General features: G+C 46.1%; 2 protein-coding genes across 2 annotated transcripts in view; one reads left to right on the top strand and one right to left on the bottom strand.

The window, feature by feature from the left end:
• The window catches only part of CHST8 (carbohydrate sulfotransferase 8), a 1,263,676-nt gene that overhangs the window by 1,106,040 nt on the left and 131,399 nt on the right, over positions 1-26,237 (bottom strand). The gene's annotated exons all lie outside the window — the stretch shown is intronic.
• On the top strand, positions 13,660-14,180 carry LOC144798345 (large ribosomal subunit protein uL23). Its single transcript, XM_078669181.1, has one exon. It carries the CDS (start codon positions 13,665-13,667, stop codon positions 14,130-14,132), a length of 468 nt encoding a protein of 155 aa, XP_078525307.1. The 5' UTR covers positions 13,660-13,664; the 3' UTR covers positions 14,133-14,180.

Below are 26,237 nucleotides of genomic sequence, written 5' to 3'. Positions count from 1 at the left end.
AATATTGCACCAAACTGAAGAGAAAACTCCAAAAGATGTACTAAATAGTGAAGAAATGATGTTAAAAAACGAGCCTAGGTTGGTATTAATTGTGGATATTGCGCCAATAACACTGAAGTGGCACGTGAAAATGCAGGCTGTGATGGATACATTTCCAATAAAAAGGAGCTAAAAACAACAGCCTTTTAGAATATTCCTTTATTTAATGAGGTGCGCTTGGGTTTTGAAATTCGTTGTCACGTCATTCAGCAAAGAGACCCTTAAACGTTGTGGCCCCTTCACTAATCCTCTCACTGTTGTTCTCACTAACAGTCCTGACTCTTTAGTTTGCAGCGCATTGCATTTTGGAGTCTGTTGATTGACAAAGCCCAATCAACCAAAAAAAAATCTTTAAAATTGCAAAATCATTTCTCAATCGAAAGCAGTGATCAGGGGGTATTCCATCCTCTCAAACCTTATGTAATAAAATATCCTTTTTTTAACGAAAAAATACAGGCCATTCACAGGAGTTTAGAACCGGCTCCCCTTCAACTAATATTTTGACAAGGAACAATCCCCTGACAGGAGCATCATTGACAACTTTCCAAGGAGTTACCTTACCTCAGTCAGGCCAGGCTATTTTAGACTGTGAATGAGGATCTCCTCATGATCTCTGCCCCCTTGTATACTTCATAAAGTTGTTGATGGCTTAAACCCAGGGATCAATGATATTTTGAACACTATATCAGCAACTGCTGAGGTCCACAACGACTCGAAATTAGCAGTTGTTAAACCGCTGTGTAGATCAGCTTGACCACACTGCACTGTCCCTCCTGCTATATGAAGCCAATCATAGCCACCGGTTAGCCCTTTCTGGGACGCTATCAGAGGTCTTGCACACACAAGGACCATTCTCTAGCCTTACTCCCATTCCATCCACAAGCTGAAGGCTGCATCACTGTGAGGCCTCCTGCAAGCTGTCTGAGGCTGGCGCAGTGAGGTCGCCTGTTGGAGCAGCCACCCAAAGTTAGGTCTGTAAGGCAGCTGTGAGGTAAAGGAGACCAAGTGCGAGAGGAAGAGGCTAAGAAAGTGACCGGAAAATACACAAGGAACTGGTGGGCTGAGAAGTCGGGTAACTAGTTTTTTTTTGTAGAATAAATAATTACCCAATGTAAAACGAGGCAGATATTTTCCACCACCTGGCTGTTTTCAATCAAAGCTCTTAATAGAGAGCCATAACAGCAGAGTTGGCTATAAAAGACACATCTAGTCAGCACGAAATGCTCACCTCTTCACAACACTTGTTCTCTATGATAGTGACACAACTTTGTGGCGTTGAGTCGGAAATCTGGTGGGCCACACTGGAGGGCTGACTGGAGACGAGTCGACAGAGATCCAAAGGACGAACGGACGTGAAAATCCCGCCTCATACTCTCATGGGCTGACTGTATCAAGGGTCAGCCAATCAGAGAAGGGGGCGGGATCCTAGACCGATATTCTTAACCACATCACAGATCCGGGTGAGCTCAGTGCTCGACCGGAGACCTAGAAAAACTGCTGCTTAAGGAACCCCCCCCAGTTGCCCTCACCTCTGCCTCACAGGTGCACAATGCACATGCGGGATTTGGGCGATATTGAAGTCGTCCACCTCGCATGCGCAGCATGTGTTTGTACACAGCTGGATTAAGGGGCTGCACTGCTACTTCCGGACCTGACTGACAGTACTGCCACAGAGCAGTTTTTTAATTTCCTTCTCCTACCTTCTAAACTGGTGAGGCTCTGCCCCCTACGCCCTCATGCAGGAACCGCCCCTGCACAGTTGCTGTCAAGATCCAGATCAACGTTGAGGCACTGCCTAAGATGGACATCGAGATCCACACCGACATAATCGCGCTGTCGACCTTCACCATCAACAAGCAGGTCAAGGTTGAGAACTCTTTCGGCGGCATCAAGGCTACACTAGGCAAGAAAGAAGAGGAGACACAGTTTTCCTCTCCAGATTTGAAGAACTCTGGAACATACTCCCCATGTTCTCCTCCGCCCCCACCTTGTCCTCCACCTCCGCCCCTCCTCAGTTTCCACCACCACTTTCCCCATCACCTCTGTTGGCACCAGGCATTAGTCCCTTAACTACTTTGAGAAGATTCTGGCTTCAATCTTGATGAGACTGAATAAAAAGATTTAAAGATGAAATTATAACTTATTCTAAATGGTTCGGACATACAACTAAATGGTTAATTTTAATGCCATGTAACAATCACTGCTAATTGTTGACTGATGTACTGTTGCCGCCACAACTGCTTATATTTCAGTGTTTGTAATGATTTTTATTAATCATACAATTACATTTTCATGTTCATTCATATTTGATACCTCGGAGATAATTCAATCACCCATCTCTAAATGAACAGCAGCAGACATAATGTACACTGACAAATTAAGATTCTGCATGGGGAGTAAACCGGGCACAGAGAAAGTATTGAGAACAATGGAAGAATCTGCACTCTTGTGCCTGTGACGCAACACCATTCTCAGCCTGTACAAAACAACCAAAATAGTATGAACTCTGATGAGCAATGAAGTCCAAATTGTGGTGGTTTAGCACTTTCCCTTCCTCCTGTCCCCCTCACTTAGTGACCCTATGAGCATGATGCTCTGTTGTGCATCCTCATTATAGCAAGTCTTGACAATAGTTCTTTCACAGCCTCTGCACCCACTCTATAAATTAATCAGATCTGCATCTCATGTCTACAATTCGTGCTTGCAAAGTAGACAGGAGATGAAAATGAGCATGGTATAAAACAACTCGAGTCAAATGGAACTCATTAGTAGCTCATATTTGATAACTTAATTGATATCCTTCTCCGACTCACCATGTTATAACTTCTAAAGCAAGCAAATACAAATGAATCCTTTCGGCCATATTAAAACTACAAACATCTTTATGATGTTTATGGCAGGTGGTCTATTTATCGATGAACAAGAGGCCCAGACGCTGCATATTGCATTCACTTTCTTTTAAGCCCTTTTCATTTTACCAACTGAATTGACTTTAAATAATTGCTGATGTTCCTCCCTTTATAAGCAAAAGGCATAAATCACCGGTTTGTCCAGCTCGGTTCTTCCTTATTGATTTTTTCTTGACGAAAGGCAGATGGGTTCAGATATGAACATGATCTAATATTCCCCATAGCTTGATTTACAGATTTATTTGTGCATTACTCGACCATAAACGAGTCTGTAGTCATTTCTTGTGTGCCTGTCAAATTAAAGAAAAATATCTCTTGTTGACCTTTAAACTTAAAAACGAGAGATACATTTTACAGCGTGTACTACAGTGATCCAAGCTATTACATGCCAAGTAAGAGTGTGTGCTTATGTCAGAGGTCTTGTAATTTGTGTTGCATATAATGTGTTCTTCTCACTTTCGAGCACATAGTAGAAGCATGAAAGAAAAAATATGCTACAACAAGAATAATCTTTAAGGGAAGAATAAGATAGTAATACTCAGACATATACATCCCCTTAATTTACAATAACAAGCAGAAGGTTGGATGACAGAATACTAAGGAAAACAATTTCGAAAAACACAGAAATAGTTTTACATATTGATGTCCTTAATATTGCACTCCTATGCTTAAAGAATAGACAATATCAGCCCCAAAAATATTGCGATCAAAATCATGTAAAATACCCAAACACTGAAAAGAAAAAGAAAATATCCCCACGACAATAAAGCACACTAACCATAACAAAATATTGATAACTAAAACATCAATACAATGACACAATAAACAATAAAGCTAACCACCTAAACAAAAATACATGCATTTATCACAAATTAATTACAATACAGTAAAAAAATAAAAGTATCCATCCAAACAAAAAGAAAACAGCACCGAAAATAAAATCGGAGACACATCAAAATCCAACACCACAGCTACATATAAAATGTAATATAAAATAAATTGAAAAATAATGAACTAACAATTTCACTTAAAATTAAAGACTTAAAAAATAAAACTAAAATAATTGTTTAAGACTAATACTATTTTGTCCAACAGTTCAAAAGAAATACCCGCAGCAAAACTATCTAAATTAAGGAACAATTAAAGTACCAGTCCTAAAAAATATCACCAAGAACGTCCAATCGTAAGTAAGAATGTACAGAAAGGTTTCACAAATGTATAAATAATTATTTAGTAAAAAATACTACCATTAATGAATTAATATTGTATAACCCACAGATCAACAGAGCCACATATATAAAATCGCAAAGCAAAATTATTATTAAACTACAACAAAGAAACTACAAGTAGTGACATAACACACTGAGACGCACTGAAAATGCACAAATTATATTAGTTAATATGTCCAAAAGCTTTGATCAACTGACTCGGTCAAAAGCGCAATTTAGGTCCACAAAGGACAGGTACCCCCCCCCTTCCCATTAGTATATTTGTTGACTATCAAGTAAAGGTATAAACATTGTTCCCTTATACCAAGGACATCCATGAACCCATTTTGATCTTCAAATAGGATGTTAGCATCTGTAGACAAAGCCAAGAAAAACACTTCAAGTTGACAATATTTTTGAAACTGAAGTATTATTCAAGGATATTATTGGATCACAGTATCTTTTCTTTAGTGTTTCTTCCGTAACGCCCAAGCAAAGATTGCATTAGAGAGTGAGTTTTGAACACAGAAATAAGAATTGCGGGCTATTTTTCCAGCAATTCTGTCAACTACAGAATTGTTTACGAGGGCTCCGCTTTTGAGAAGAATACTAGTGAATACCACCATCAAAGTGCCTTTTATTAGATTGAGTTAATCAACAAAAACAATTATAGGAACATTTCTAGGATCACAGTAGGTAGATAGCCAGTTCAATATCCAAAGTAAATGATGTATTGAGTGGAAAAGTGCAAACACCACATAAAACATAATAATGGAGTAGTTTTTTTGGAAGCAAAAACATATATACTGAGCACTAAAATAATACTTTAATCTCCAACTATTGTCAACCATTTTGAGTACAAAGAGTTTAATTGGCAAAAAGCTGCCGTTTTAAGGTACAGCCCAACAAGTTCATGGAGTGAAGGCATGGGTGACGGAATGTTCCTGGTGCCGGTGGATCTCCATTGACAAGCGTCAGCAAATAAACTTGAGAATCATTCAGTCAGGAAAAAACAATGTTCTTTTAACAGCAAAGGTGACGTTTATTTAGCAAGACCAATTTTACTGAGCACAATGGCAAACAGCACCTCATGCTTTCAAAATGCAGTGATCAAATGAGTGTCACACCAGGTTTGTTTTGATAATGGTGCAACCAGTAGTCAAGGTTTGCCAGCCGGCCAACCAACACTTATTAGTGTGGGCCAGGATTCGTCCACAGTTCACCCACTCTGTCTCGCCATAAATCAACCAGCAACAACTTTGATTTTGATCTTTTTCAGGCAGTAAATATGAAATGGATGACCTTCATTTCTCTGTGGCACAAAAGATGTCTCCTGGATGGGACACAGATTTTTCATTACAGATCATTGTTTAATTGGGGACTGAGAAAAACTGCGTACATATGGGAAACTCTGGCTTCAATGGGATTTGTCAAATCATTAACCTATGCATGTTATCTGTTGTTAAAATAAGATTTTTCACAAGTGAATACTAAGGTAATCTTTTTCACATAAAGTCCCGATATTTATCCACATTTTCTTTGTTATAGTTAACCATCAAAATACTACAGCTTTCTAACATATGACAGTGTTGGTTGGTTGGCTCATAGTATGACTTCTCACAACAGTCATAAATACCAGTCTATAGGGAATCGCTTGCTTTGAGACTAGCCATCTTTCTGTGCCACCCAATGTGACACATTGGAATGCATTTAAAGCACAGGCCCTTTCATCACAGATAGGTTTGTAACATGTCTCTCAACCTCACGCACTTCATCCAACACCTCCCAGGTAGGCCAAACTAGATCGTACACCCTTTTACTTGTCATTTCCAGCCTTCAATAAATTTATCTTTGCTGGCAGCAGTATATCAGACCCTCCAGGATTTAGCGATTTCATCCCCAAAAAATTGCGAAATCGTCAGTTTTGTAAAAATGCAGCAATTTTTTACAAAACTGCCCGTAAAATCTGACCCCTTCTATTGGCCCAGTGGCGCCCGGTGGCTCTCGCCATGGAGCCAATAGAAGGAGGGGTCCTCGAGTCCTCACAGCAGGCAGGCGAGGTGGAGTGCTTATTTACACCCTTCCACCCTTCACCTGCCCTGCTGCTGCTTTTTTCTTCTTCATTCTCTGGCTGGCGCTGAAGGGTTCCCAGGTAGGTCTCCTGACCTGAGCTGCTGCTGCCTTCTTGTTGTTGGGCCCGTCGCGTGCCCGGTGTGCGGCGGGCCCAGGTGGCATTCTTTGGGCCCGCTGCACACGGGGCACATGGTGGGCCCTGTGGGCAATTTTTAAAAAAATAAGTAAATGTTGGGCCCACCGCGTGCCCGGTGTGCGGCGGGCCCAGGTGGCATTCGTTGTGCCCGCCACACACAGGGCACGCCGTGGGCCTCGTGGGGCACATTAATTATGTAAATGTTGGGCCCGCTGCGTGCCCGGTGTGCAGCGGGCCCAGGTGGCATTCTTTGGGCCCGCCGAACACAGGGCACGCGGTGGACCCTGTGGGGCAATTTTTTCTTAAATATGTAAATTTTGGGTACGCCGCATGCCCGGTGTACGGCGGGACCAGGTGGCATTCTTTGGGCCGATGCACACGGGGCACGTGGTGGGCCCTGGGGGCAATTCTTTTAAAATATGTCAATGTTGGGCCCGCCGCAAGCCTGGTGTGCCCAGGTGGCATTCTTTGGGCCCGCCTGCACATGGGGCACATAGCGGGATTTGGGGGGAAATTTCTTTTAATTATGAACATGTTGGGCCTGCCGCGTGCCCGGTGTGCGGCGGGCCCAGGTGGCATTCTTTGGGCCCTCCACACATGGGACACGCGGCGGGCCCTGGGGGCCATTATATATATTTTTTTAAACAAATGCTGGTCATGCTGGCCCAGGGGGCACATGGGGGTGCCGTGTCAAGCCTGCTGTAACTCTTTTTTCTTCTTTTTGTAGAGTCCCGGGGGAAAGAATTTACTGGTTCAAGAGCCGGTGCCGAGCACAGGTAAGTTTTGTCCCTGCCGCATGTCCAGTGTGTGGCGGGCCCAGAGTGGCAATCTTTTTGGGCCAGCTGGTCATGCGGGCCCAGGGGGCACATGGGGGTGCTGTGGTTTTTAAAGAGGCGTAGTGGGGGAGGTGGCAGTGATGTGGGACAGGTGCCATGGGAAGGGCTAGCCAAGCCTGTTGTAACTCTTTTCTTCTTTTTGTAGAGTCCCGGAGGAAAGAATCTGCTGGTTGAAGAGCCATTGGGCCGTCTAATATATGCTTTCTGCTGCACAGAACGGGTACGTTTTGGTTTCTGTAAACTTTCGGGGAGATGAATACCACATATGCTGAAGCGCAGAAGCTTGAAGTCGCCACCCATATTGGTGAAGTCCTACTTGCGATGGGTGGGAGCGCTGTGCATGGTTTGGTGATGGGATTCTGCGAGATCATGTGGGTTTCATAATTGTAATTTTGTTTTTTATATTTCTTGGGGGTGGTTTGGGGCTGTCTTGGAATTTTCCCTAGACACCCGTTAAGCACTGTTGACCCCCGTCCGAGTGTAAACGCCGGCTTATTTGCTCCTACAAAGTACACTTGTACAAATTTGTTTTGAGCAGTTAAGTTTCACTTTCTTTGCAGGTGGCTCATCCTTCCACTTCTTCCCATTTTGCCCAAATGCGATTTTTTATTTGCACACACTTTGGGGCACGGTTGTTTTTTGGGGGGAAACACTTTTGCCTTATGTTTTTTATGTTTACCTCGCACCCCCACTGCCCTCCACAGACAACTCAAAGTTGCCTAGCGGGACCACACAAGTGTTCCATTTCACTTCAAAGGACCTCTGCCTACCTGTATGTTAACGCGCCGCGTATGCAACTTTGGTTCAGAGTTACATGCATTTTTAAACATGTTTAACCTACGTTTTCTTAACTTTCCATCCAACAAATGCAATGTCCTTTTACCCTTTGGAACACATCTAGTAACACCAAATATATTTCTAGGTGAGTTATGTGAGTGCGCCACAAGTCTAAGATCTTTTGGATTCCAAGGGAGCAACAAGCCACCACAACAAAAGCACGATGGAGAAGTTTCTGCAGCCTGTGAAGACTGTGAAGCACCGATCACATCTACCTACCCATATAACCGCAGCAGATCGGGCCAAAGAGTACAGCGCCGTGATGCATGCTGATGGTGGCATGCTGTTTTGCAGTGTGTGCAATGTGGCAGTGGACCACATCCGGAAACACTCAGTTGATATGCATGTGCGGTCCCAAAAAAACTTGAAGCGCTGTTCAGATGATCCAGACCCTCAATCTTTGCCAAAACGTGCCCGTCAGATGACTGTGAACTCACTTTTCACAAAGAGTACAGCTGCTGCTGTCTCATACCAGGAAATTATAAGTGAGTGGGTCAATGTCTGCACAGCGCTGAACATTCGGCTAAGCAAAACCGACCACCCTGTGTTGCGCAAGTTTCTCCATGAGTGAGTACGAAATGGTGGAGCAATACCTGGAAGTCATCAGCTTCAAGAACGTTATCTCCCAGAGAGATATATAGTAGCAAAGAACGAGCTGAAATAACACTTGCAAGATCAGAAGATCAGTGTTATATCTGATGAAACACTTATGTCGAAGGGCGTTGTGTATTGAATGTATTATTTGCAGTGGTCTCTGCGCAGGGTGGCCGTCAGATCCACATTCACCTACCAGACACAGTGTTCCTCTCACAGTGCAACCATGGGACTGTAGTGCAAGCAGTTGTGACGGTGCTCACAGAGTACAGCATAGCCTTTCAGGACGTTATTTCCTTTAACACTGACAATGCGGCATACATGCTCAAGGCATACAACACTGTTTTGAGAAATCTGTACACAAACTCCATACATATCACCTGCTTGGCACACATAATGAACCATATTGGAGAGTCATTTAGGAAGCCTTTTGTGAAGCTAAATGCTTTCCTTCTGTACTTCTCGGGCATCTTTTACATGGCCGGTAGCAGAAAGAGAAGGTACCTACACCATCTTGCTGAGAACCATGGGATGAAACCACGGATGGCATCTGACCCTTGCAGTACCAGGCGGAATTCTTGGTTTGCTGCTGTTCGTTACCATTGCAAGCATTTTGAAGCCTATGCTGGGTTTGTTGAGTCTGAGATGCAACTCAGCAAGTCTCCCCCAGCTTCCCTTGAAATTCTGCAAAGGATTTTGAACAGAGACCAAAAAAACTGTATTAAAGTGCAATTGGACATCGTGGCCGAAAAATGCCAAAACATTTTACATCTGATGGACTTATTCCAGAGTCAGACACCATTGACAATGAAGGTGTATGATTATTTGGAGGACCTTCACATGGACCTAACAAACAATTCAGTGCTCACTCTGGAGTCACTACAACCATTTCTACCGACCACTGCAGGGGCTAAATTAACTCTATTCAGCACAGAAAAGGGGTGAGGGTCATATAGGTTTAGACTCCACCACCCCTGGCCCCCAGAAGTCTCAAATGTACATACACAAAGGGTGTGTATAGAGTAGACCACACAAGCAAAACACAAAACATAACATAAACACCCCAATCAGGCAAATTGCTCTGTTTGGAAAAACTGCCCTCACTCACATACCGAAGTACATGACATGCTTCATCATTGGGACTGCTTACAAAACGCCCTGGTGTAGCCACACTCAGGGCGGAGCATAAGGGAGGGGGAAAAAATAATAAATTCCACTTACCAGGACGTACAACCGGAGTAATTCAAAATAGGACAACACATAACATGAATAGCGGTGAAAGCCGTGCAAACACCCAGTGATCAAAACTGTAAGTGCGACCAAAAGTGCAGTTCAAGGGAAGTGCTTAAAACTGATTAGGGGTGCCAACCAAACAAGTGTCTTTATTAAACTTTCCTTGGTACCCCTATCAGGATTAAAAATAAGAAAGGGATGGGAAATGCCTTAAGGAGAAAATTAGGAATCTCAAGGCTTCCCTCCTACCACTGCTAAAGTCAACATGTTTCGACCGTTTACTATGTGCCTCTATAGGTCACTTCGGTCTTCTTCAGGACTGTCGCAATCAGTGCCACTCTGGGTCCTCCCATAATTCGGACAATGGATCCCAAGTAACAGGCAGGTCCACTGGATCCATACCCTTCCTACGTTATGTGTGGAGACTGATCGAAGTAGTGCGGGAATACATTCACTGCAAGAACACAAAGGGAGATAATAGAAACAATCATTTAAGCTTCTACGCTCTTCCTGTCCATCTACTATTATCAAGCCTCCTCAAATTGAACCTACGTCAAACGAGTACTGGTTAGGCAAAAGTACCCAAGCGTCTGCTCATAGTTTACTGCCTATTCCTGGGACATGCCCTCCTGTTTATTTGAAGCATTCAACACTATTCGTCCGTTGCCTCAAGGTTTTTCAACCTCAATACACCGTGTGCATCCACACATCTTCAGGACCCCCCTCTCTCTATGTACACGAGGGCCCCTCACACTCACATCACACACACCCTCATAACTCGTATCAAAAGGTTAGAATGCCTGGCAAAATTAACATTAGTGTCTGCTCCCTTTTTGTTTACTCACCGAGTTTATGAGATCCATAAACCCGAACTGGTGTCCGGCAGGAGGTAGCCAGAGAACACAACCTGTAAAAAGATAATTCGAGTGGAAGTGTTACCTTCAGTTCACCCGTCCCCCGAGGTACACTGAAGGTCTAATGCGCCCTCCATGTAACGAGCGCTTCAGTGCCATCCTCGGGTCCCATCTATTTAAAAATGCCCATGTGATCACCCCTTGAGCCCCCTCCCTACTGTTCCGTAGGCACACCGTCTCCTGTTAGCCTGTAATCCGTGACACCGCGCAGATGGTGGGCGCGGTGTCGGTGTAGAGATTCTTAAAGCCATCTCCAGAGGTCCGCGTTCCACGTGGCCACAAAGTCGACGTTCTGACGCGGCGCGCTCTGTCCATGCAATGTATTCAGGATCATGGGAAATGTAGTTCATCGGGGCGGATCGACTAACTTTGCCGGTTCTCGCCGCCTATGCATCATTCTCAACAGAACTGATTAAATTATTGGCGAGGGTCACAGAATGTTAGAGTAAGATGTCAAGTGTTGACAATGGTGAGAGCAGTGTGAGAGGCAAAGTTTTTACCGCTAGGTGCTCAATCAACTGGGTCCCGTATCTGCAAGTCTCTATTGTCTGCTTAATGACTGCCATGGGATATCATCATTGAGTCCCACCACATGGCTCCTCAGGCGATACACCCATCTTTGCTCCCGCCGGAGTAGGAGCCTCTGATCCTCTGCTTGATGTCTACCCAATTGGACCCTTTCTATCACGGTCCATCTTAGGTCTTCTATGCTGTGACCGGCCTCCTGAAAACTTACAGATACTGATATTAGCACGTTCCCACCTGGACATAGCAGGAGTGTGAGAGAATCCTTGACATACTATGCCCATATTTATATGACACTGAATACATCAAGAGTCCCACCCCTTTTAGTTCCGGAGTTTATTCATTTTTTAATTATCTATGTACTCTCCAGTTATATATTCAACAGGGGGCGAAGGTCTAGTATTTATAACCCATACGTCAACGTGATGGCAGCATTTTAGCAACCACCAGGAGGTTAATATCACCTTCATTGTGAATTTAGATGGGGACCTTGGAATGAGAGAGAGATATGTTTTTAGGGCAGACAATCAACGGGACCCAGTTGATTGAGCACCTAGCGGTAAAAACTTTACCTCTCACACTACTCTCACCATTGTCAACACTTGACATCTGACCCTCGGCAAAAATTTTAATCAGTTCTGTTGAGAATGACGCATAGGCGGCGAGAACCGGCAAAGTTAGTCGATCCGCCCTTATGAACTACATTTCCCATGATCCTGAATACATTGCATGGACAGAGCACGCCGCGTCAGAAAGTCGACTTTGTGGTCACGTGGGACGCGGACCTCTGGAGATGGCTTTAAGAATCTCTACACCGACACCGCGCCCACCATCCGCGCGGTGTCACGGATTACAGGCTAACAGGAGACGGTGTGCCTACGGAACAGTAAGGAGGGGGCTCAAGGGGTGATCACATGGGCATTTTTAAATAGATGGGACCAGAGTATGGCAATGAAGTGCTCGTTACATGGAGGGCACATTAGACCTTCGGTGTACCTCGGGGGACGGGTGAACTGAAGGTAACACTTCCACTCTGATTATCTTTTTACAGGTTGTGTTCTCTGGCTACCTCCCTGCCGGACACCAGTTCGGGTTTATGGATCTCATAAACTCGGTGAGTAAACAAAACGGGAGCAGACATTAATGTTAATTTTGCCAGGCATTCTAACCTTTTGATGCGAGTTATGAGGGTGTGTGTGATGTGAGTGTGAGGGGCCCTAAGTGTACATAGAGAGAGGGGGGTCCTGAAGATGCGTGGATGCACACGGTGTATTGAGGTTGAAAAACCTTGAGGCAACGGACGAATAGTGTCGAATGCTTCAAATAAACAGGAGGGCATGTCCCAGGAATAGGCAGTAAACTATGAGCAGACCCTTGGGTACTTTTGCCTAACCAGTACTCGTTTGACGTAGGTTCAATTTGAGGAGGCTTGATAATAGTAGATGGACAGGAAGAGAGTAGAAGCTTAAATGATTGTTTCTATTATCTCCCTTTGTGTTCTTGCAGTGAATGTATTCCAGCACTACAGGGATCAGTCTCCACACATAACGTAGGAAGGGTACGGATCCAGTGGACCTGCCTGTTCCTTGGGATCCATCGTCCGAATTACGGGAGGACCCAGAGTGGCACTGATTGCGACAGTCCTGAAGAAGACCGAAGTGACCTATAGAGGCACATAGTAAACAGTTGAAACATGTTGACTTCAGCAGTGGTAGGAGGGAAGCCTTGAGATTCCTAATTTTCTCCTTAAGGCATTTCCTATCCCTTTCTTATTTTTAATCCTGATAGGGGTACCAAGGAAAGTTTAATAAAGACACTTGTTTGGTTGGCACCCCTAATCGGTTTTAAGCACTTCCCTTGCACTGCACTTTTGGTCGCACTTACAGTTTTGGTCACTGGGTGTTTGCACGGCTTTCACCGCTATTCATTTTATGTGTTGTCCTATGTTGAATGACTCTGGTTGTACGTCCTGTTAAGTGGAATTTATTATTTTTTCCCCCTCCCTTATGCCCCGCCCTGAGTGTGGCTACACCAGGGCGAATTGTAAGCAGGCCCAATGATGAAGCATGTCACGTACTTCGGTATGTGAGTGAGGGCAGTTTTTCCAAACAGAGCAATTTTCCTGATTGGGGTATTTATGTTATGTTTTGTGTTTTGCTTGTGTGGTCTACTCTATACACCCCCTTTGTGTATGCTAAATTAACTCTGACACAGAAAAAAAAGATAACAACCCAGCTTAATGAAGCTTTTGAAAATTCTCTGGAAAAGGTGGGCAAATACATGGGGGAGGCCCAACCAGGCTTGGGTTCTTGAAGCATTTGCGCCTTTTCAATCCTGCACAACTCTGCATCCCCCCCAACATGGCACCGAAGGCCAAGAAGGAAGCTGTCCCTGTTAAAACTGAAGCAAAGTCCAAGGCTTTGAAAGCTAAAAAGGCTGTTCTTAAGGGGGTACACAGTCACAAGAAGAAGAAAATTAGGACAGCCCCCACTTTCAGGAGGCCGAGGACCTTGAGGTTAAGGAGGCAACCGAAGTATCCCAGGAAGAGTGCTCCTCGTAGGAACAAACTTGACCATTATGCGATTATCAAGTTCCCTCTTACCACGGAGTCTGCCATGAAGAAGATTGAAGATAACAACACGCTGGTCTTCATTGTGGATGTCAAGGCTAACAAGCACCAGATCAAACAGGCTGTAAAGAAGCTTTATGATATTGATGTTGCCAAGGTCAACACCCTGATCAGGCCAGACGGCGAGAAGAAGGCATATGTGCGTCTAGCTCCAGACTATGATGCACTGGATGTAGCCAACAAAATTGGCATAATCTAAGCCTCCTCTGTAGACGCTGGACAGTTCAGAATAAAATTTAAAAACGAACTCTGCATCCTGCCTAAGGACAAGAGTGCATATTCTGCCATCCCTGGTTTCAGCAAAGTTCCCGATCAGGAGCTTTGCCTCTACTTTGAACATGTAGGCCCAGAAGCAGTACAGGCATCTGTTTCTGGGGTGATTGACACTGACCTCTTTTGGCGTGGGATGGCTGACCGCATTACAGTCCTTTCACAGCTTGCAGCTGTGTACAAGGACTGTGTGACCAGTTCTGCAGATGCTGAAAGGAGCAACAGCATCTACAAAATTATTTTGTCAGCCGACGACGGTCCCTCTCAGAGCAATCCATCCGGGCATTATTGTTTTTGCATTATAATCAGCAGTACAATATTGGGCTAGATTTGGACTGCTCAGAAGAACTGCAAGATTAACACGACAAGCATACAGGTTCTGTGGGCATTTATTCATTAACATGTTTATGTCCTATATGTATATATGTAGCCTTGAAGCCAAACAAAGTGTCTACATTGTAAATAAACCAAATATACATAGCATCATGTTGTTAAATAACTCAAAAACGAAGATATCTGTGTTTGTTATAGGAAAAACTGCCAAATAAAATGCAGCAAAATTGCTGCTATATTTCCATATTTGTGCTGCAAAATTTCCATATTTGTGCCGCTAAATTTGCTAATCCATGTCGCTATATCCGGTTTGTTAAAAGATGAGAATAGGTATTTTTGAAAATACCCAATCAGAACAAGTCTGTTGCTGTGAGTGAGGTGCAGAGGGTGTTGCAGGGCAGGCTTGAGTTATATTAATCAGAGCTCAGTAGGCGGGACCTAGAAGATCAAACCTGTGATACATGTGCCTGAGAAGCATGGACACAGCAGTTGGCAGGGTGGGTGATAGTTCGCTCAAAAAATCTGCATAACATAACACGCTGTACCACACACAGCCAGGCAGTCCTCAAAAGGGGAGAGTGCCAAGAGAAACAGATTCAGGTCTACAACTACAGTGGAAATCCATCCAGTGTTCTATATCTGATGTCTCAAAGTCTGTGAGCAGTACACAATCTGATAAAGGTCCTGTTGGACTTGGCTCTTTTTGGCTGAAGTTCCTTAAATTTTTTGCCTTCCTCCTAGACCTTTTTCTGACATTGTGTTGCTAACTTAGATGCTTTGGGCACTTTGCCACTGCTGATCAGTGTCAAAGTGCAAGTGCTCCCTGTATAAAGTGTTATTGTAATTGGTTGTCCATAATTGGTATGATTGTCTTACTAGTAAAGTCCCTAGTAAAGGGCACTATGTGTGCCAGGGCTAGTAATGTAAATGCTACTAGTGGGCCTGCAGTACTAACTGTGCCACCCACACAAGTAGCCCTAAAAAGAGATCTCAGGCCTTCCACTGCAGTGCCTGCGCACAGTTTGTCAACTGCCTTGTTGTCCTGACAAGTGCACCCACTTGCCAGACCTTACCCTTCCCTTTTAATGCACATCAGACACCCCTATAGGAGGCCCAAGGTATTCCCCTGGGCAGGGTGCAGTGTATGTGAGTACCATGTCCTTATAGTGAAATACTACCAAACTCGTTTTTCACTGTTGCAAGGCCATCTTGCCCTTAGGACAGAATGGGGAATGCTGTGTCACACATTTTGAGCATATCTTCCTATAGGCATAAGATGGAGAGACGGAGTTTAGTGTGCCTGAACTCAGAATTTAAAAAGACATCTTTTTGTGGAGATGGTTTTTGAATTGTGTGCTTAGAAACCACGCTTTTAGAAGTGGCTAGTTTCTTGTCCTAACCATCCTGCGTTCCTCTGCCTGGTTGTGTATTGCCTGTCTGCGAAGTGTCCTGACACCAGGGAGGAGTAGGTGAGACAGCAACAGACTGGCCTGCATTTGGTGTGGTGAAAAGAGTATCCCCTTTGATGCGAAAAGGGCTGTCCTTCAGCGACAAAAAAATGGCATCACCTCCTGTGGAGTGTCTGAGGCCCAGACCCTCACTATGAAAGAAGGAAGGTGTGCACTGGAAGGAAGACACACAGGTCTGGTTTGGACCGGGCTCAGAGACCCCTGAACACTAAGACTTGAAAGGCCTTTAGAGGTATACATGTGAGAGAAGAAACCCCTGAACTCAAGATTGAACTCAAGCCTGAAAAAGGATTGAAACTACTTCGCGATCAAAAGGTACCTCTGCCAAGGAAGAACAGCTGAAGAGAAGGACTGCCCTTGCTGTGTGTTCTGGAGCTGGCCTGCAGTTTGCTGATTTGACTAAGGAGAGGACAAGGGACTTTGCTGTGTGCTGTGTCCCCCTGCCTGAAAGGACTTTGCTGTGTCCTTAAGTAACTTGTCTACAAGGGCCAGAGAGGAGCTGGCTCCCTGTTGTGGAAACTCAGGAATATCAAAGTTTCCAAGTGTGTTTCAGCTACGCTTTGTTCATGTGCTTTTTGCAGCCTGAGACCTTCATGAGAATTGCCCAATGACCGTGTGCCCTGGAGCAGTCTTGCGCTCTGCTTCGATCGGCAGCGTGACCAGAAGTGCTGTGATTGTTATCGCCATCGGCCCAGACCGTCGTCCCAAGGGGGAGCCATGAGAAATCACTGCCGCCAGCCCAAGCCTGCCTTTGCCAAGAAGAGACCTGTGAACCTTCACCATCCTGGGTCTGAGGTCCTTTGCCCAAGATCAATGGAGTTGTGCCGGGAGCCAATCAGCTGTGAGGCCGTCGCCTGGTAGCCAGACTCTCACTGCACAGAGCAGCTGCCGCCAACCCGAAGCCGCACAGTGTGACGCCCAAGCCAGGGAAGAGAGAGAGAGACTGCACCCCCTCAGGTAACGCTCAGCGAGCATGCATGTGTCGCCGCCTGGTGTGGAGTGTGTGCTACGAGAGACCGCTCTCGCCTTTTCCCATCTTTGCAGTGCGAGCCTCCACTCAAGTCAGTATTGTGGCCCATACTCGCCGATGAGTGGCAGTACCGGGGTCGGATTGTGGAGCTGCACTTTGTTTTCTTCATAACAGTATTGGGGGCATATTTTGGCAGTCGCTGACCGCGAGTCAGCCAAGAGTGGCATAGAAACCTTCACTAGCACCGCGATCGGGCCGAATTGCTTTTACGATCCGCATTAGTACGTGCACTACAAACTGTATTATTAATTTATTTTACGATCCGCATTAGTACTTGCACTACGAACTGCATTATTACTTGCTTTTACGATCCGCATTATTACTTGCATTACGGACTGCATTATTACTTACTTTACGAACCACATTAGTACTTGCATTAAGGAATGTCTTATTTCTACATTACCTACTGCATAGCATTGCGACTGCATTAGATCATCGTGAACTGCTCATTAAGACCGCAAGAACCTACAAGTGAGTGTTGGCCTAATCACAGGCCCATTGAAATATTACAAATACGCATGTGCTGGATATCTTGATCGTTTGGTCTCATCGTATTTCTTCTTGCTAAAGATACCGCTATTTTCCTAAATCAGTGTGGTGTCCATTTGTGGTGTTATCACTGTGTTACTGGGAGTGTGGTTGCAAATACTTTACACATTGCCTTGGAGAAAAGCCTGGCTGCTTGTGCCAAGCTAGCGGGGGTGAGCAGGGGTTATCTAAGAGTATGTCCCTCCTTTGCCTGACTATAAGCAAGGGTCCCTATTTGGACTAAGGTACCTACCTCAGCCAACTAGAGACCTCAGTTCTAACAGGTCTCCTTTTTCTCGGACAGATTATGGACATAATTCATGAGTGTCCTCATATGCTTTGACATTCTAGCTAATTTAGTTGAAGCTGGGCTGTAAATAGCACCATTTGACCCAATTTATTGAAGCCTTTCTTGTAGCTTATCCTCTCCAAAACCCTCTTGAGGAAGGCAGGCATGCTCGTTGTGCTGACACACAACAATCTGGCTTAGGGCATTGTACATGGAGGCAGAAGCTGGCACCAGAAGTAGAAGTGAAAACTCCAGTTGTGGTATTAGCCATCAGCCTCCAAAAAGAAACAAAAATTGCAGGTACCTCTTTTTTTTACCCAAATTAAGAACTGGGAGTAATCTGAATTTCCCCAACATAAACTCTGAAATTAGAATTGTTGTGAGCATAGGAGCACTACTTTGGTTCAAAGATCCCTTGGCTAATCATTACGAAATAATAATAGCCACATGTTCCCCACTGGTATGGCACTATTCTCAATGACAACCACAAATATTAGCTTTTCTTTTAGAAGGAAGGATTGAAGTGGCAATCACACCATTTCTTCCTTCGGATATGAAGAGCTCTTGAGGCTGTGCATGATTCTACTCTAACTCCAAATGACATGTATGAATTGCACATCAATAAGAGATGTGATGGCTGTTGGAACTGGCCCTTCTTGCAGGGTCATCCTCAAACGTTTTGCTTCTTCCTACCTTATTTTTCCTGACCCGTGGCTGTTGGCAATAGGACTCTGCGCACTTTACCACTGCTGATCAGTGCTAAAGTGCATATGCTCTCTGTGTAAATTGTTATTATGATTGGATATACATGATTTGCATATTTGTATCGCCTAGAAGTCCCTAGTAAAGTGCACTGGGTGTGCCAGGGCTGGTGATGACAAATGCTACTAGTGGGCCTGCAGCACTGATTGTGCCACCCACATGAGTAGCCCCAAAATGGTGTCTCAGGCCTGCCACCGCAGTGCCTGTGTGCAGTCTGTGAACTGCCATGTCCTCCTGGTCAGTGTCCCCACTGACCAGGCCTAACCCTTCCCTTTTTGTGCACATTAGTCACCCCTATGGAAGGCCCAAGGGTACCCCCCTGGGCAGGGTGCAGTGTATGTGAAAGGTAGAGCATGTACTGGTGCAGGTGACATGCTCTGGTAGTGAATGGCAGCCATTTTTGTTTTTCACTATTGTAAGGCTATCTTGCTCCATAGATTAACATGGGGGATGCTGGCTACAGTGGCTACCAGCATTTCTTCTCATAGGAACAAGATAGGGCATAATAGTCTAGTATCCCTGAGCTCAGAATTTAATAACACATCTTTTAGGAAAGGTTGTTTTTAAATCCTGTGTTTGAGAACAGCACTTTTAGAAAGTTGCTGTTCTCTTGTCTGACCCTTCTGTGTGCCTTGGCCTGTTTGTGTATTGACTGTCTGGTTTGAGAGTGACAGGGGCTGGGGATTCCCCAGGAGGCTGGCTGAGTCAGCACTAGGCTGAATGAATGCATTTGCAACTTGAGTGGTGGGAGGAGATAGCACCTGGGCCTGAATAGGGCTGTGCCTGCCTTACACAATGCTGGCTCCACCTCCTGCTGGGCGGCTGACGACCCTGCCCCTCACTCTGAAAGGAAAGGAGAAGCCAGGAAAACAAAGTGCTCAAGCAACACCCAAAACTGGTTCAGACCGGGCTCAGGGCCTAGTTGCACAAAGAGAACAAGGACTTTTAGGGTTATAAGTACAGGACCCCTGACAACAGAAAATTAGATTATCCTGGAATCAAGAAGGAACCTCTGCCAAGGAGAAAGCTGAAACTGAAGAAGGGAGACTGTCCTGCTGTTGCTCTGCTGGACTGACCTGCTGTTGCTTTGTTGCCAAGGAGAGGGGAAGGACTTTGCTGTGGTGCTGTGTCCCCTGTCTTGAAGGAATCTCCAAGGGCCTGAGAAGAGCTTGCTCCCTGTTCTGAAGTACCAGGAACAAAAGGACTTCACCCCCAACTTCCCTGAACTCTGCTGAGAGAGGTCTGTCCTTCCTAGAGTGCTTGATCCAGTTGTGGGGCATCTGGAAGTTGTACCTGTGCTGGGAAGCTTGAAACTAAGCTTGAGAGACTTTTGCAATTGAAAAGTTATCGTATCGCTTGCTGCGGAGCGCATCCCCGACAGTGCGAGGAAATTCCCACCGCTACGAAGGCCGAGATCATCGCAGCACCTCTTGCCGCTGCCAGAGCCGTCGCATCCTTCGTTTGCGGGACGTACCAGACCGGTGCGGGAAAGTCTAATATCGCTGCGAGCGTCGTCGCAGAGCCTGTCGTCGCTGGGTGAGATCGCCGCACCGCTTGCTTGCGGAATCCCTACAATATCACTACACTACCCTACACGACTCCCCTGACACTACCCTAAAACACTAAACTACACAAACACTACCCTAAACCCTAAAGCACTACACTACACAAACACTACAACACTACCCTAAATCACTACACTACAACACTACCCTAAAACACTACACAACCACTACAACACTACCCTAAACCCTAAATCACTACACAAACACTACAACACTACCCTCAACCCTAAAACACTACACTACAACACTACCCTAAAACCTAACACACTACACATACACTACAACACTACCCTAAACCCTAGAACACTACACAAACACTACAACACTACCCTAAACCCCCAAAACACAACAACACTACACTAAACCCAAAACCACTACACAAACACTACAACACTATCCTAAACCACTACCCACACTACTCCTATCCCCCCACTACCCTTAACCCTAAAACACTACAACACTAGAACATTACCCTCACTCCTCCCACCCCAAGCACAATCACCCATACCTCTCTTTCCTCGTGGTTCCTCTCCAACGTCGCCGTCTCTGCTCCCGGTTCCTGCTTCCTGCTTCACGTCGAAGGGAGGTGCACGTCGTTGTGAGGAAATGGAAGAGCCTCTGTTTCTACACAACGAGGTGGATCGCATTGCATTGCATGCGTTGTAACAGCGCATGCAATGTAATGGTATGTGTAGTAATGGCTACGCGTAGTTACATCAAATGCGTTGTAACGCATGCAATGTAATGGCACAGCGTTGTAAAAACTGAGTTGCGATTGCCGTTTTCCCCAGGGAGCATTCTAGGACTGCCAGGTCCCACTCGCTCCATTGCGCCTTTTCTTGTTGGACTCTGGTTCAGCTCAAGCAATGCTGTTTTAGCACCCTTTCTTTACATTTCTAAGAGAAAGCAGCTTTTGTTTTCAGCCGGCAGCTTCAGTTTCTTTTTGACTGCTGCTGTGAAAGAAACATTGCTCAGTAAAAAGGGCTCCACCCACAGCCTTGCTGAGGTGGAAAGCAAGCCCTTCCACCCAAAGAAGTGCTATTTTTACTATTCTGTGGTCGCTACAGATTGCTTTTCCCTCTGTAAAACCAGAGATGGAGCAGTTCATCTTTTTGAGCCACATAGTGAAAGAAGTGGGGCTGCGTGACTGAAGAAAAAACACTTTTCATTGAAATTGTTTTCTTGAGCCAACGTTTCCTTTGTGTTTGGTGGTGAGTCAGTTTGATTAAAGGTTGCAAACAGACACTGCCTGTGCCTACAGGGCTGTCAAATACAACCTACTGTTATATATCATTAGCCCTGACAGCTCCTGAGGCGGAAGCCGGGAGACTCGAGCAAACCTTAGCACTGCAATTTTAAAAATCTGTTTTTACCTGTGTGAATCACTTCTGCCCTGAGCACTCCCCCTACACCATTCGCCGAATCGCACCGCGCAGCCGACTTGAACGCTGCCGCGGCGCGCTGAAAACGTTCTGCCGCCATAACAGAGGGAAGTTAGGCTACGCCCACACTCTTGAGGCCACGCCCCCCCTCGCCTGCTATATAAGTCGCGCTGCTGAACTCGCACGCATTAGCCCTGACAGCTCCTGAGGGGGAAGCCGGGAGACTCGAGCAAACCTTAGCACTGCAATTTTAAAAATCTGTTTTTACCTGTGTGAATCACTTCTGCCCTGAGCACTCCCCCTACACCATTCGCCGAATCGCACCGCGCAGCCGACTTGAACGCAGCCGCGGCACGCTGAAAACTTTCTGCCGCCATAACAGAGGGAAGTTAGGCCACGCACCCCCTTCTCCCTCACAAAATGTGCCTGAACCGGACGCGCAGCGGGCGCGCTGCCAGCGCGCCAAAGGTAAGCCCGTCTGGGCCCGTCCGGGCCCAGCCGGCCCTAGGCCCAGAACCTATGCCCGACACCACTAGTCATCGCCTCAGGTACACGCCAGGAGACCTCCTGGCCCTCAGACCCCCAAAAAACGCTAACTGCCGGTATATTCACGAAGGGGAGAAACCCTTCATTAACTGCGATCTCTGCAGCTCACCCCACACGATGGCTAGAGACTACGCCCTGCAATTGGGCCTCCTGAACTGCAGATCTCTTCCGAAACACTCTCTAGAGATACATTTCCTTATACAGGACCACAAGACAGACATACTCTTCCTCACGGAAACGTGGCTTACCCCCAACTCGGAAACAGACATCGTAAATGCCCTCCCCCCATGGATTCTTAATCCACTTCCAGAATAGACCCCTCGGTAGAGGAGGTGGCCTTGCCATAATATATAGGGAAAAATTTGTTTGCAGAGCAAAAAACAGTGGCATCGAAGACTGTGAGAGTTGCCATTTCACTATGCAAATCTCACCCACAGTTTCCCTCTCCGGCCTACTCGTATACCGCCCACCCGGAGTCCCGACTCGGTTCTCCAGTGCCCTAATAGAAACCGTCACTACACTGGCAGGAAAGACGGAACTAAATCCGGAAAAGACGAATTTCGCACCGCCATGAGAACATACAAAACGGCCCTGCGGAACACCAAGAGGCAATTTTTCGATGAAAGAATCAAAAAGTCCTCCAACTCTGCTAGAGAAACATTCCTTATCATGAAGGAACTGCTCAAAGTGCCTGGCCCTCCCCCAGTTCAGGATACCTCTGAGGATAAATGCAACAAATTGGCAAACTATTTTGACAAAAAGATTCAAAACATTCTTGCCACTCTGCCCCAAGCCAATCCCAGGGCAGACACTAACTGTCAAGCCAATCTAAGATCAGACACAATCCCTCAGCCGGCCAAACCAGCTATCCTCCTGGATACCTTTGGACCTGTGACAGTGGAAGAAGTTCTCAAAACACTGGCTATCATTAATAGTGGCTCTCCTAGCGTCCCGGTACCTATGCGCATCCTTAAGTTGGTTGCACCCACAATCGCCACACCTGTCACTGACCTCATCAACTCCTCGCTCCTTCATGGAACGGTCCCCCCCGGCTGGAAGAGAGCCATCGTCAAAGCCCTTCTTAAAAAGCTGCTCCTAGACCCCTCGGACCTGGCCAACTACAGACCAATCTCCCTTCTCCCCGGTATCAGCAAGGTCACGGAAAAGCTAGTCAACAAAAAACTTTCCCAATTCCTGGAAACAAACAGCCTTCTCTAGAATTCTCAGACTGGCTTTCGCCCAGGACAGGGCACGGACACCGCCCTCCTGGCAGTGGTGGAGGAGGCTAGATGCATTCTGGACTCAGGAGGATCAGTGGCAGTGATCCTCCTGGACCTCAGTGCGGCCTTCGACACGGTTAACCACCAGGTCCTTATCCAGCGACTAACTGACATAGGGGTGACTGGAACTGCTCTGTCCTGGCTCACGTCATTTCTAAGCAATCGCACCTTCCAGGTATGGGAGAGCAACTCCCGATCAGCAGCGATTCCCCTCCAGTGCGGGGTACCACAGGGCTCCTCCCTTAGCCCAACTCTATTTAATGTGTACATGTCCCCACTGGAGGAGGTAGTCGCCCCGTTCGGAGTTAAAATCGTGAGCTACGCCGACGACACCCAATTTGTCGTCTCCTTATCCCAACCTGACCAAGGACTGCCCACCCTCCACACCTGTTTATCATAAATATTCACCTGGATGGGCGAATCGTCCCTTAAACTTAATGGCTCCAAGACAGAGATCATGATTTTGGGGCATAAAGGATCCACTCTGCCTCCGAACATCTGGCCCATCTGACTGGGGGAACCCCCTTCTCCTAAAAAGGAGATCAAAAGTCTTGGGATCTGGATGGAAAATGACCTATCCTTCAAGACGCAAGCCAAAAAAACTGCGGGAACCTGCTTCGGCCTCCTCAGATCGGCCCGGAAAATTCTGCCCCTCCTCCCCCAGTCCTCCCGCAAATTGCTCATCCAAGGACTGATCCTGTCTAGGCTGGATCACAGCAACGCCATCTTCCTTGGAGCACCGGAATCCACCCTCAATAAGCTTCAACAAATTCAGAACGCTGCAGCACGGCTCCTCACCGACACCCCGGCCAGATCATCAGCAAAACCTGCGCTGAAACTGTTGCACTGGCTCCCAGTACGAGAAAGAATAAAGTTTAAATCCCTTTGTCTGGCACACAAACTACTTCAGGACAAGGGTCCCCCCAATCTCAAAAACCTTGTCGTGCCCTACAAAGCTAATAGGCCACTCCGCTCAGATCATGAACGTCTAATCACTGTGCCTAGAGTGAAAAAGGCACGCACTAGAGGACGGCGATTCTCAGTCAACACAGCCAAACTGTAGAACGCCCTTCCCCTCAAACTCAGGAGCGAACCCTGTCATCTCCGATTCCGGAAACTCCTGAAAACCCACCTCTTCCCGTAAACCCCCCGTCTTCCCTGTTCACTACCTCTGACTCTGCTGTCTTGGTTTTAGCGCTGGGATGCTTCTGGGTTACTACGCGCTCTATAAACCCACATTCATTCATTCATTCATTCATTCATTCATTCATACCCTTGCCTTAGGCTTTCCTCATAACTATGGGGGTATTTCAAGGGCAATAATAAACAATAATAAACAATTGTGAAGGCCCGAAGGCTTCTAGACTTTTTTATTAGTGAAGGTGCACTACTTTATGGCTGTGACTGTACACTTGAATCTCACCCCTGAGGATCATTGGACTTCTGGTATTACTTAATCCAAGAACCTGCATTGGCTGGCACTCCCCACTAGCTGAAAATGGGACCAGTGTAAATAAGTTTATTGCATAGTTAAAAAAAACTGTGGCATAAAAGCTCAACTGTACCAACAATTCGTACAAAGTATCATACAAAACATTCTGATTAAAACCCTTGTAAAAGTCATACAGATTAATACTTATAAAAATATGGGTCAATTTACCACATATTTGGGAAAGGTAAGTACACATTGTGCAAATCATCTGTTTCTTACGGATAGTCCACAGTCCGTCTATTTCTGAGACTGTGATAACTTTTTCGTATTGCTCTCCCTCAACATACTCTCAAAGTGACTAGGCAATATGCAATTAGTCATCATTTTACTTTTAAGGTGCTCAGTGAGCCCTGTTTGGCCTTTGGGGTACATAATATTGCTAGTCCCAGGCAGGGTCGGATTGGGATCACAATTTGGTTGGGCACTGACGGAAAAAGTGGCCCACATTTGCGGGGTGTGGACCACATTTGCGGGGCGTGGACCACATTTGCGGGGCATTGCCCACATTCGCAGGGTGTGGCCCACATTCGCAGGGCATGGCCCTCCTCCGCAGGTGTGCCCTTTCATGAAACCCACAAGGAATGTAAGTGGGAGGATATTGTTTTTGGGAAGGACACCGGGCCAAGGTGACAATGTCCTACAAGCTGAGCACCTGGAAAACAGCCAGGCGCCTTTCTATTACCAGATTATCCCCACCCCTCCAGCGCAGGAGCATCTGAAAACAGCGAGGCCCCTTTCTCTTAAAAAATGATTCCCCAGCCCTTCAGCGCAGGAGCATCTGAAAACAGCGAGGCCCCTTTCGCTTAAAAAATTATTCCCCAGCCCTCCAGCGAAGGAGCACCTGAAAAACAGCAAGGCCCCAACTATTTGTAGATTACTCAGCCATCCCCAGCCCTTCACTGCCTCAGGGCAATGGCGTGGCAGGAGAGGGGATAAAGCAAAAACACAGCTTCTGGGCCATCCATGGGGGTGGGGGAGGAGGCTAAGGTGAAGATGGTGCGAGCTTGCCACATCACCTGGCCCCCATAGTGAGACCCATTCTTCATCGCCCACTATGCCCTGAATGAGAAGGGCTGTAGGCGAGGAATAATGCAAGCACTGTTTCTGGGCTGCGTGGGCCCCAGGGGGGCAGAGCTGAAAATGGCTCATAGGCCTGAGCAACACCAGATCTCTTTACCAGATCTAAGAATTTTGTTTCCCGACAGGCTAGGGATATTGAGACTCCACTCAACCAGTCGATGACAGCTTACCAACAGGCACGGATGTAGAGTTTCAAGAAGAGTGATTTAAGTAGCATCTTTCTTTGTGCCATGACTGCTGGGCAGGTGCAGAAGATGTGTTTAATTCACTCTGATTCA

The sequence above is a fragment of the Lissotriton helveticus genome, chromosome 12 (assembly GCF_964261635.1).
Source record: "Lissotriton helveticus chromosome 12, aLisHel1.1, whole genome shotgun sequence".
NCBI classification, from domain to species: Eukaryota; Metazoa; Chordata; class Amphibia; order Caudata; family Salamandridae; genus Lissotriton; species Lissotriton helveticus.
The sequence above is the reverse complement of the archived record's forward strand: the minus strand, read 5'-3'. Positions and strand labels throughout refer to the sequence as shown.

Excerpts from the sequence above, each read along its gene's own strand:
- LOC144798345 (XM_078669181.1), top strand. The coding sequence starts at position 13,665 with ATGGCACCGAAGGCCAAGAAGGAAGCTGTCCCTGTTAAAACTGAAGCA.